This window comes from Protopterus annectens, chromosome 7.part0 (genome assembly GCF_019279795.1).
Source record: "Protopterus annectens isolate FY-2018-M chromosome 7.part0, PAN1.0, whole genome shotgun sequence".
NCBI classification, from domain to species: Eukaryota; Metazoa; Chordata; order Ceratodontiformes; family Protopteridae; genus Protopterus; species Protopterus annectens.
In genome coordinates, this window is record NC_056739.1 from 1,200,263,364 (window position 1) to 1,200,276,598 (window position 13,235).

Genomic DNA, 13,235 nt, shown 5'->3' on the forward strand with positions numbered 1-13,235 from the left:
CACATCAAGAAAGCTGAACTTCTTACAGACGTGACAAGAATGTAATCTGCTTTCACTGGACAACAGGACATGCTTTTCTAAGAAAGTTTAAAAATGTGCTTTTCTAATCCACAAGGCGTTTTCTTGAAGACAGTTTACTTATCAGCATTTGCACAAGAACAGATGTGTTAGCATTTGCGTCAAGGCAGTATCTTTCCAAAACCTAGAGGGTGTGAGTTTAACTAAAATATGTATAAAAAGTCTGTATTAAATCTAGTTGTTAGGGGTATGGTAGGGACTCATTAGTCCTGAGGTAAATGTTATATCTCTCACATCATCTGTACTATATGAGAAGTAAAGTTGGAACAGTACTTTTAAGCTGCAACATTTGTCCAGTTTGGTTTATTATAAAAGTTATTGGTTACTGCTCTCTAAAGTTGATGCTGCAAAGTATATTCTCTCATCAGTGTATATTCTGCAAGTTTCTGTATGCAACAGACTGTGAATGCAATTATAACCAGACTTTGATTCCAGCCAGAAAGACTGAGTGTGTTAAGAAGACTTCAAATCCCACAGCAAGAGCAAGTAGTAAGAAGCAGTGAGCAGAGAAAGAGATCAAAATATATTTTTTCAATGGCGAGGCAGCTGAGTGACTAGCACCATATAATTTTTCAATGGCAAGCTAGTCTGCATTTGAACCTAAAATCTGCACTTAAACCTACACTCTGCATTCAAACACAGGGGGAGTGATGGTAAGCCCTGCAGAGGGTTACTTCAGTTAAATTGCAGTAACTAACATTTGTACATATGTGTCAATTCTGAACAGAAGTATTCCAGTTTATGCAGCTTGCAGTAGTAAAGTTTTTTAGACGTCTACATCCGGAGTGAGACAGAAGTTCCAGTCGCAGTGCCATAATTTCACTAAAGAAAAGGGGGATATCCACTAGCCCAACAGTCCACTGCCTGTTGTGCTTTCCCAGCTTCTCAAGTGACTTTGAAAAATTTCCAGCCATCTGCAACAGCCTGATCACCTGTTTTCTTGCTCACTGGTAAGACTTTTTTCTACGTCACATTTTTTAGTATGGTTGCTATTCGATAGTTTGGATATTAGACAGTATGGATATTTTCATGCATAATTCAAGCAAATGTAAAAAATTGCAATGTTGGTATACACAGCATATTAGTAAATGTAAAACCTTAGTAGGGCAGGTTGATAGTAAGGCATTATGCAAATGTATTACAATATTTAACTGGTATCTCAAAGAAAACCATGTGAAATATGACAAATGTTTATTGTGTGATTCAACAAAAACTGCATTTTGTGTATTATGTCATAAAAAAGTATTACATGATGTTGCTATAACAATAGACTGTGAAGACAGATCTGTTCATGATAAAGAATTAACTAAGGCTAAAGTGTTTCCATTATATTCAGATGTTAAACAGTTATGTCCTGTCACCACATGCGAGTCAAATCAGTTACTGATAGAACCCCTAGTACATTTTGTTACAAAAAAATGTAGTAAATGTCTAAAAAAGAGACTCAATGAGTTCAGGAAGTTTAGACAAGTTATACAAACATTTTTTCAAAAGTGCATAGGAGTTTCAGATTCAGCAGAATAGGTTCCTGAGACATATCAGGCAGACCATGAGGAGACTCTTAAACAACAGTTACAAGATGAAGAAAATAGATTAGCTGAACTGACAGAGACTGACTTCCTTCATACATTGGGAAAGAGTAGGAAACTACAGCTGATCTGTACAAAAGAAATATATGTTATGTTTGTGTTTTGAAAATGGTTAAGCTTACTTGGTAGGATGGTGAAATATAAATCATTCTCAAATGTTTAAAACTTCCATTCAATTAAAGCAAGATATTTATCAGTACTAAAGTAAAGTAGAGCGTATGACTGCCATTCTCATAGCATAGTCAAAAGGTAAACAAAACAGTTATAATGTATACAAATTAAATAAAAATAGTTAATAAGAATAATGATTTAAAGTTACAAGACAGACATGCATGTATGTTATTTTCATCTAGAGTACATTTGTTTACAACACACAAGAATAACAGGCAGACAACAGCAAATATAAATAATGTAAATATATAAATGTGTTTGTTAAGCTAATATCTATTTATTTTTTTACATTTTTTTATAATTGTATAGTAAACACCACACCAAACAGTTAAAGTTCTGAATTTTAAAAAGAAATAAAATCACAGATAGTATTAGTCAAACAGTCTTTGTAAAATGAATGTCAGAACAGTTAAATAAATAAATAAAAATACTGAAATCAAAAGTTAAAAAATATGTAAACTACTTTAGTTTGCATGGTTATGCAAATCACAAATATAATACTAAGTGTTTTATAACTGCATTTTACTAACAGATAATTAAAGGAAAAATGCTAAAAAGGGTTAACTGAAATGTGAGCTCAGACCTTCTTAAACTGGACGAATAGTTACAGGAAATGTTGAACAGATCAGATAAGAAACAAGACTGCCAGACAAGTGGCTTGAGTTTTTCTAAAAATTTGTTGTTATTAAAACATAATTGTTAAAATGTTCACATGCAACACTATTTGGTAATTATAGTAAAACATCACAATTGTGCATATATGTCACTGATAAAAAACAAAAAAAAAAACCTTGGTTACATCAAGTATAGCCAACAGATGGGTTATAGTATACATACAGTTTAAATAAAGTAGACAGGAGGGTACAAATAACTACTACTAGTAGAAATAGACAGCAAAGGCAACAGAAAAGATGATCAAATCAGACAAAGGTCTATAGTTTGGCAACCTAATAAAATAAATGTATAACCAAAGTGTTGGGCTGACATACATTCTATTCTCACAGTATAAAGCAAATAAACAATAGTGCGGTACTACAGGGGGAGGGGTACTTTATCAGTTTTACACACTGTGTGAGCAGTATGTGTTGCAAAAGGGTCTGAAATAAAGCTAGAGCAGAAATAATATATCGTTCCTTCTTAACAATACTGTTTCAGGGGGAAGGAAAAACAGGTATTAGTGCATTAGAAATATTGGTAAACAGATTAAACCTGATAGGATAAAATATTTTATAGCTGTCATTCTAGTTATTAAACACAGATTAAACCTGACAGGATAAGATATTTTATAAGTTGTTAATAGCTATCATAATGGTTGTTGTATTGTTTAGTATTAAATTGTATTTACAACCTGTTAAACTGTAAAGTTGTACAAGAGATGGTTTAAAAAAAAACAAGAGATGGCTTGAAATTGATTACAGCTATACAAGTTAGAGTAAAGATATGTAAAAAACTGAACAAGATTGGACACTATTTTTTAATATGTTTTTGGCAAGACAATGTTGGTATAAAAAAACATGAATATTTTTAATTGCTGAGTATGTAGTTTAAAATAACAGGACATATGCATTTGGTGCCAATTCCACTAGATATTTCTAAAGAGACATAAACATTTTCCAAGATTTTGCTTAATATTAATGCTATTAAATTTGTAAGATTAGACTAAATTTACTTTATAGTCTTTGTATGTACAAATACAGAAGAATTCAGTACAAATTAAATTAATGTCTAGCAATGAATATGTGTGAAAAACATGTTTTTAAAAAAATGGGTTCAGGATAGCTGCTAAATTGAAATGCATGAATAGCAAACAGTCTGTGTAAATACATACTGAACAGAATACATTAAAAGTAATTTGTCAAGTTGTAATATCACTGGTTTTACCCCAGTAAAAGAATTGCTTTCAAATATTTATTATCTAAGCCCAGTTCAGTACTTTACCAAGATGTTAATGGGCAGTTCAAAGACATGACCACAATGTTATGGTTAAAATGACATTGAAATTGTATATTTTCAGTAGTGTATAAATGCTTGCAGTAGCACATGGTTCTTGTCTCTTATAGTTAATTCAAAAGTTGCAAAGAGTTAATGAAACAGTTCTAAGTCATAAATTAAATTCTGTAATTGCAAAAGAATAAATTAATCAAGTTAAACTAAAGCAGACACAGCTCATAACTGATAAAATATTTTCACAGAATGGTCTGCAAAAGAAAAAGTTGTTAAATACATTCAGTTTTGGTAGTGATACTTAATATCATTGTATTAACTATGTAAAATTGCATTTTGATTTGTTGTATCAAAAGACTATATAATGTGATAAAAAATACATATCAGTATAAAATGTTTTGAGTATGTTTAAAAACAGAGGGAATTGTTAGATATTATGAATATGAGGCTGAAATTAATTATGTTGTAAATATGCTGAAAGAAAAAGTTTGCTTAAATACAGAAACAGAGTTTAGTAATATGTGATCAGCAACCATACTAAATGACTGTGGCTTAAAAAATAAGGAACTTGCTTATGAGTGTATTACACACACATCAAGAAAGCTGAACTTCTTACAGAAGAGACAAGAATGTAATCTGCTTTCACTGGACAACAGGACATGCTTTTCTAAGAAAGTTTAAAAATGTGCTTTTCTAATCCACAAGGCGTTTTCTTGAAGACAGTTTACTTATCAGCATTTGCACAAGTACAGATGTGTTAGCATTTGCGTCATCAAGGCAGTATCTTTCCAAAACCTAGAGGGTGTGAGTTTAACTAAAATATGTATAAAAAGTCTGTATTAAATCTAGTTGTTGGGGGTATGGTAGGGACTCATTAGTCCTGATGTAAATGTTATATCTCTCACATCATCTGTACTATATGAGAAGTAAAGTTGGAACAGTACTTTTAAGCTGCAACATTTGTCCAGTTTGGTTTATTATAAAAGTTATTGGTTACTGCTCTCTAAAGTTGATGCTGCAAAGTATATTCTCTCATCAGTGTATATTCTGCAAGTTTCTGTATGCAACACACTGTGAATGCAATTATAACCAGACTTTGATTCCAGCTAGCAAGACTGAGTGTGTTAAGAAGACTTCAAATCCCACAGCAAGAGCAAGTAGTAAGAAGCAGTGAGCAGAGAAAGAGATCAAAATATTTTTTCACCAATATCTACTTTCTTACAGTTTTGAAAATGGCTATCAATGCCATGGCAACATGTCCACATAAGCCCTTTAATGACTCTGCTGGTCTCACAATGAACTCGCACTCAGGATCAGTCAAAACATGGAATTAAAAAAAAAATCATGTATCTGCCCTGCTGCCCAGCCACAAGTGGGGTTTGTCTATAAGAGCTGTAGGCATTTGGGAAAGCCATTCCAGTAATGGTCATATTCTTGCAGTACAAGAAAAAGCAAGTTTTTGTTGGAGTATGATAATTAACTGAGTCAGTCACAAACAGTACAGCAACCATACTAGACAGAAACCCAAGTTCTAAACTTTATCATATGCATGCAGAGGAGTACATGATGTGCAATTTTGACATATGAACAAGAGACTATTGAGAAGCTTTACCTACAAACAGCAGTTGTTGGCCATAGATTAGGGCAAATGCTACCTGGGGCAAGTTGTTTCAGGGAATGGGCTTCTTACATACACTATCAGCATGGAGCATAGAGAAAATGTAGGTTATGCAAGACAAGATAACCAGCTGAATAGTATCAAACCAATAGGTTCTGAGAACACCAAACAAAGACATCACAATCATGACAACTGCCTCCCATTTAGTCCTAGGCACAATAACAAAACCAAAGCTATACCTCAAAGGGAGATTGAGAGACTATCTTCAGTCAAAGGGAGATGGATGACCAAGATTGGTTTGCAAATCAGATCTACTAACAGTTCTATGCACAAAGCAAGATGACATATCAGACCATTAACCTGAGTAGAATTACTGATCAGAGGATGTGCATAAAGGGCTCACATCTATGGCGCTTACTACTGGGTGCAAGATGGATGGCCAAAAAGTGAAGGATGGGGGAGTCCAAGGCCTACTATCATCTCCTGGGAAGAAGGCCAGGGTTTCCGCCTCCTCAGTACTCCCTCCCCGAGGCACTGCTGCAGGTTAAGTATAAAGGGACTAAGTCACCAAAACCATATTGCAGATAAAATAGCCTCCTACGATAAGGACAGTCATAAGGCTTTCTTCAGTTATGTCCACAACATTACCTGCAACACCCAGCAATATGCCAAACTAATGGTGAATGGAACCACCTATACCAAGCGAGAGGATATAGCAAATTTCCTGGCTGATAAATTTACCCCCAATCTTGCCTCCCCACACCATTACTCCCCATCAACCCCCAAAAAGACTCCCCACCCTCACCATCAATAGGGAGCTGGTCTTCACTGCGTACTATAAGGCCAAGAGTGCTGCTTCACTGAGCCTTGATAATATCCAAGAATGCCTTCTGAACAGAGGAACATTGCCTGCCAGATTCACTAGAATCTCTGTTTTAACTATAGCCTTTAGATAGGCTTCATGCCAAACAAATGAAGGACTGCAATAATTTTCCCATTACATAAAGGGGTGGGGGTAGGGGGGCCTTACACAGACCCATAAGTTTGATTAGTGTTATATGCCAAGCCATGGAAAAAAATGATCATGGATCTGATAAACAATGTCACAGGAAACCTGCAGGCAATGAATCTTACTCATTTCAGTTTTTTCAATGGGAGTTCAACGGATTTCTGAGAAAGTCATTTGACCAACATGTCTTTACTGTGGTGATAAAAATCATTCCAAGTTGCACAACTTATAAGAAAGGGCACTGTATCCAGGTCCAAAGAGATCATTGTTCCCCACACATTATTCCACTGTACTTGGCTTTCAGACCAATTATGGAGTAAAATGCACCATTTGGCATGTACCTGACCAGGCACTGAAACTGCTTGAGAGACCACAGAGGTTGCTCACAGAAAAAATACAGGAGTAAACAAGTCCTATGTGGACCGGCTCAAAGCCCTTTCCTTGTTACTCTCATCTCCTACAGTCTGCTGCATGGTGATCTATGCCTAACCTACAAAATATCCCATGATCCCACACGGATGGATTTCTTACACATCAGCAAAACAAATAGCATCAGAAATTCCCTTTCAAAAGGCCTAGACATAATCTATGACAAACAGGACATGTTGGTGGAACAGGAAGAAATCTCAAAGATTACCCCTTCTCTGAGACAGGCTTCGCATAGATGTTAAACAAAGCTCTTTCCTAACCCTGTTCTAACATAACTTGGACCTCTTTTCCCATGGTTTGGCACCTATGTCCCTAATGGGCAGGAGCAGCCTGTGAATGTTTGATGTGTGCAAGGCTATACTGTAACTCTAAAATTCCTTGGGATGCTAATACGTCTCAGCAATATTTTGGTAAATGTGGGGTCAGCTTGGCTAGGCTTAAAATGGCTCTTGGGCTGATAGCCTAGAAACGACCAATGAACATCCACAGCATATTTTAACACATACGTGGCCCGATACTGATGTCATATCACATCATATATTTGAGGGAGGTGGAGGTCACTACAAGACAAGAAATAAAAGTTCAAGTAGTGTTCCCGCAATATACTCAGTGCTCAGGACCATTGCTTAGATTCTAATCTCCCAGCAGAGGAACTAACATGAACATTGGGCATGGTGGACATTGGTATTCAGGGAAGACTGCACAATTGTTTTATTCAAGAAAAGATGACTGGTGTTTTTCTAGTAGGTGGACTCCTGAGCTCATATACCATTTTGCTCTAATTAAAGGATGACCGGAAAGAAGAGGTGGTGTGCTCACGGCAGGGACAGCAGATCGATAGAGAAAGGGAAACAATATAGAATAAGAACTACGCTAGTGTGGCTTCAGTTTTATTAATTTATTTATAACTACACATGATACAAATACATAATAAACTGAAAAAGAAATGAAAAATACAGTTTACAAAAAATAAAATAAATAGCAGCTATCTAATTACACAGTTACTGAAATAATGCACAGTCAAACACATCAGATGACATATGTATGTGCTAAAACAAAACATATAAGCAAGCAGAAGCACTCGTCTAAGAACATTATTTAGTCCCAAGTACACAATCATGTTAATCAAAAGGCAAGTCCTGGATGAGCCGCCATTCAAAAAAGCCATTTGCTGTACAGGGCAGCACAATATAATAAAATACAGCAATACTGTTTGCTTTTAAGGATGACAGCTTTATCACAATACCACAAAATTTTACATCAAATAAACTCATTACATACTTTTAGCTACAAGTTAAAAAAAACTGACACTAAATGCAGACACACATTTTAAATTAAAAGTTGTGGTTTCATTTTGTAGAAATCTTTCCACTTCCTTTTGTGGCCCAAGACTGCAGTACGATAACCTCCAGAGTAGTTTTCTGGATGGCCACCTCCAACAACTACTTTGTTCAGTGTGACCAGGCAGCACCTACAAATCCCAAGGGACAACAAATAGTGAGTCTGTACCACTTATGACTTGATGGGTGGTGATTTAGGGCACAGAGTCTGCATACCACATATGGGGGGGGGGGGCAATGCAGTGCAGACACACACACACACACACACACACACAATATGCACAAGCCAGTAGCACACTAGTGTTCTACTTAGTCCGCCAAACTACTGTAGCTAGTCTCTGTGATGCCATCTATTGCCTCTTCTCCCTTCCCCCTTCCTTTCCCCTCTCTTCCCCAAGATCCTTGAATCCCTCCTTTGACGTACATGCTGAAAAGAATTCCAGACCCTTACCATTTTCTCAAAAATCCTTCCCTCCTTATGCTGGATGCTATTCTTTTACCTTCAGGACTACAAAATCAAGTCAAGCTAATTAAAATTGACAATTCACTTTACACCTTCAACTGAGGTAATAAAACAGTTTGTGAACTATACTTAGCATTAAAGACAAACAACTACTTAGCGATATCCAAGGCACCTGCTACCTCAGTATATTGTAAGAGTGGAACTCTGGACAGGAGGAGTACAAATCCTCTCAAAGACAAATGCTCATTACTTCTAATAAGATTTTATGCTTCATAACGATTGTTGCATTCCTTGAAATTAGAATAAAATGGACTCTTGCCACTTGGTGTACAGTGTAACTCGAGACTTTTTCTGCAGTTTTCTGCAAAAAACAACAGGATTCAACTGTTGTCACCTAGCTTGAAATTGTAAATAATGTGTTAATGTATTTACACTGGGGAATTTTGTCACTACAGACTCTGCGTTGTCTGCACGTTCTGCTTTTCCCTACTGGGTCATCTATGAAAAAAATTACTCAAATATGCAATGAACAAAGAAATTAATTGTAAAATGCTACAGTATGTATAGAACTTATTCTGCAGAATAAGAACAGCAGACTTTTCAGCATTGCGTTCTCTCTACAAGTTTATTGCTGTTCCCAACACAATTTCTGCTACCAACAGAATTTATAGTGCTTCTTCAGTGGTTGATCATTTCATGATGACAGAACAGTAATAACCAATTTTATTTTACGGCTCCCATATAATACTGCAAAGTACAACATTCATTTTTTTATCTCTTGTAAACTCTGAGAATTGGAAGGCAGTGTTGATAGCTTTGATTAGTCAGTAAAAGAGTATTTATCCATTTCTCGGGTTTCTTGGTAGACTAGGTAGGATATAAAATCTCCAAACGCCATATCGCACAAGGTATAGTCAAAAGAAGAGGAAGGGGAGAGGAAGAAAGGGAGTGGGAGACAGAGAGAGAGAGAAAGTGGAAACAGCAATAACAGACCAAATGACTGAAAACAGTCACACTGTAATGAGATCATGTTCTCTGAAATGAACTGAAGTGATCTTTAAGATAAATTTAGAGAGTCACATACAGGAATTGTGTAGTACATATATACTGGAAACAAAAGCAGGGGAGCATGTGGTATTGTTCAGTATAACTTGTAGCATAAATGCTGTACTTTTCAAGACACCTATATGTTGCTTGTGGTTTTGTATGACTCAGGCACCTTAAAGTACAACAATGGGATATTAAAGCAGCTTGTTCAACCTGCTGTCTCTTTTAGTCCCTCTTCATTGATACAGCCTAGAAGAATCACCCATGCAGCTTTAAAAACTAATCCACTCAACTGTTTTCCCTGTTAGGCTTGCTACCATTCTGTACTGTTTTACTTTCACTTTGAAAGCCAAGCTGAAAAAACTCTAGCTGGCTCTGAAATGATGATATCACATCTGCCAGAGTTCTTGCTCTAGCTACTGGGACATTTCCTCCCCCAAAGTGATGTAATCCCTGCCTGATTTGCATGCTGTATAGAAGAGCCAGTGGACCTCCCACATTGTGATGACAGAGCCACCTTGCCCAGCCCACTTTTAACCTAGCAAAAATGTCAAACTATAATCTCACTTTTCTGAAGAGCCCTACCGATATGCAACAAAGTACAGGCAGAAGAACAGTAACAGCTGCAAAAACTAAGAACATAAATTTGCAATGACCATGCGTAGACATTAATTGCATGTTTTTACATAAGAAGCAGATGTCTGTCACAATTAATCAACACTACATCAGATTACAAGTAGTATGTAATACAGTAATTTTCTTAAATTACCACATAAAAAAAGCATGTGGGTGCTGTCATGCAAGTCTGTGAAATATTTTGTATTTATAGTGCATCATTTGTTAGATATTTAACCAAACAGGAAGGAAAAATAAGTTGGAGTTTGATGCTTTGCAAAACAGTGATTATTCCCAGTGCTGTGGAGCTTGGCTCTACATTTGACAGGAGGAGTGCAACAAAAACAAAATCTCCCACTGTAAGGAAGGAAAGGCTGACAAGAAAACAGTACATTAGTCTGGTCACCTGCTGTGAGCTGTCAATCACATGCAGATAATGGATCAAATTACCCTTAGCTCTTTGACAGCTAGGGAAAGTAGGTGTGAAGGGGGAGGGGAGATACCTTGAAGAACTAGATTTCAGCCTTCACAAAAGAAATCAAGTTAATATTTCTAAGAAGAAAGAGCAATAAAATGCACTTTTCAGTTCTGTTCTGTAGCATTTGCACTGCTTGTGTTTGAAGTAGTCATTGAAAAAGGATAAAATTTTAACCATAAGTAGGTGACTATAACACAGCAGTGAATGCATGTAAAACCAGTGGAATGACAGGAGCTTTAGGGAAAACGTGGCAGATCTGATGCAATTTTTTGGAGACAAACAATGCATTCTGGGATACTTAGAGGCAGACTAAACAGTCAGAATTATTTCAAGATGCCAGACCCCATGTGGTCAGAGTCAGAAATTGCATATAAAAATATCTAAAAAACTCTAAATAGTCCCAGAGTGGTGTTAAAATGTAGGAAACACCAAACCATAATGAAATAAACATGTTTTTTGAGCCTGTGTTTTCCACATGGATGCAACTTTGAACAGACTTTACTTAAGAGATGAGATGGCAACCCCCCCCCACCCTCATTATCCACAAGTGGCAGAGAGCTACTGCTACACCTCCTTAGTAAATACACAACAAACGATATTGCACCTTGAAGTAAAACTGGACAGTTGACTGAAAATGTGGTGCATTTACTAAATGGTCCTATCAAACATTTCAACTATGGTTTGCCCAATAGTTTCTGTTAGTCATTGCTGCTGTATGCATACAAAAGAACACAGTATTACAAAAATACTGATTTGTTATAAGAATCACTCATGAAATTACCCTGCAACTGGGTGACTTGAACCTAGTTAACTAGGTATCCAGGTTCTCAACTGTATATTGTAATTTGTACGATATTGTACATTCTCACATATAAGAAACAAAGGCTGGTAAGAAAACTTCTCATTTAAGCCTAGAGCATTGATCATGCAAAGCTCTGCTCTAGATATACAACACTATTTGTATGGTCCGTCTTTTCCCTATTAGTACATCCATCAAAGGCAGACTTCACAAAGTGCTACAGTCACCATACAACATAAAAGTGGCATTTCATTTGTGTCAGTCAGTGCCAAGATTAAGTATGTTAAATATGAGAAAATAGTTACATAGAACAAATAAAGCAAACAGCGGCTTAACTTGTTTAAAAGTATTCATCTCACACTTGAAGTCTTTTAAACAGTGCTCCAGGTGACTTGTCCAGCCTTCTAGGCCAGCAGAATTTCACAACTCATTGTGAGAATATGGCAGGAGTAATTTAACCTTAGCTAAATAACAAAACTTCTGTTTACCAAAACAGAACATGCATATGTACATAGCATAAAGGATGAATATTATTTCAGAATATTTTGCTTACTCCACTATAAGCATAATTACTTTATTATGTAGACTGGACTGTGCACACACGTTTATCTGTTGGCATGTCCATGTATGTCTGTAATACTGTGGGTAGCTCAATGGATACCAGACTACTCCACCAATAAAGGACTCCTGCTGGGAATGACCAACTCAACTTAGTATAAATGCATCAAGTTCCTTTGATGGTTATGGCAATCAAAAACAAAGCAAAACTAAAAATAAGTGCATCCTTTCTTAATATGTCTTCTTGAATTTTTACTTAGACAAATACATTAAAATGCTGAATCAGTTAAAAATTGGCAGTCTAAATAAATGGCATCAACAGAAGTACAATTTTAGAACAAAGAATGGCAACCAATTCCACTAAATGCCTACCTTTGAAACTGCTGTAAGAATTAATTCAAAAACTTTTTGTGTTAACAGATACAATGTAATTTTAACAGAACTACAGGACTGTAGAAAACCTTAAGATTTTCAGAAATGAACACATCAGACATTATAGCAGACAAAGAATGACATGAATGTGTATGTAAGAATACACATTTTGCATTGCTAGCTACTGCTTTCTAAATGGCCAATTATTTTAAGCTACTTGCCTTCAGAAGACATCCAGCAAAGACAGTAAAGCCCTTTTCGTGTAGATGCTTTGCTATTGAAAACCCAAATCCTGTGTCACAGCCTGTGATAAGCACAGCCTTGTTTTCAATCTGAAAAATAAAATATGGAAGATGTACTAATAAACAATTACACGTAGTAGCATCACATACGAAAAGCAGAAGCAAATAATTTAAGGCCTACAGTTGTTCAGTATGTGTATACAGTTTCCAGTTCCATACCTCGAAATTCAAATGCCACAAAAATGCATGGCATCTACCATACCTGAACACACAAAACTTCTAAACAAATGAACTTAATGGGAAAGTAACAACTATCTTTCAACAAAGGATAATGTACTTTTGTGTATGTAGGAGACACAAAAATTAAAATGCTTTCTGCTGGAGGACACCCCCAGACACACAGACTACACATGGTGATCCAATTACAAGATGAGCTCACTTAAAACATAAAAGTAGTGTCTCTCTTTCCAACATGCTGCTATC

At 36.1% G+C, this 13,235-nt stretch overlaps 1 protein-coding gene across 1 annotated transcript in view; it reads right to left on the reverse strand.

Moving 5' to 3' along the window:
• The window catches only part of LOC122806963 (D-beta-hydroxybutyrate dehydrogenase, mitochondrial-like), a 411,496-nt gene that overhangs the window by 352,544 nt on the left and 45,717 nt on the right, over positions 1-13,235 (reverse strand). Inside the window, exon 3 of the mRNA XM_044077813.1 lies at positions 12,732-12,842. Coding sequence (XP_043933748.1) covers positions 12,732-12,842 — 111 coding nt within the window. The remainder of the gene's footprint in view (positions 1-12,731; positions 12,843-13,235) is intronic.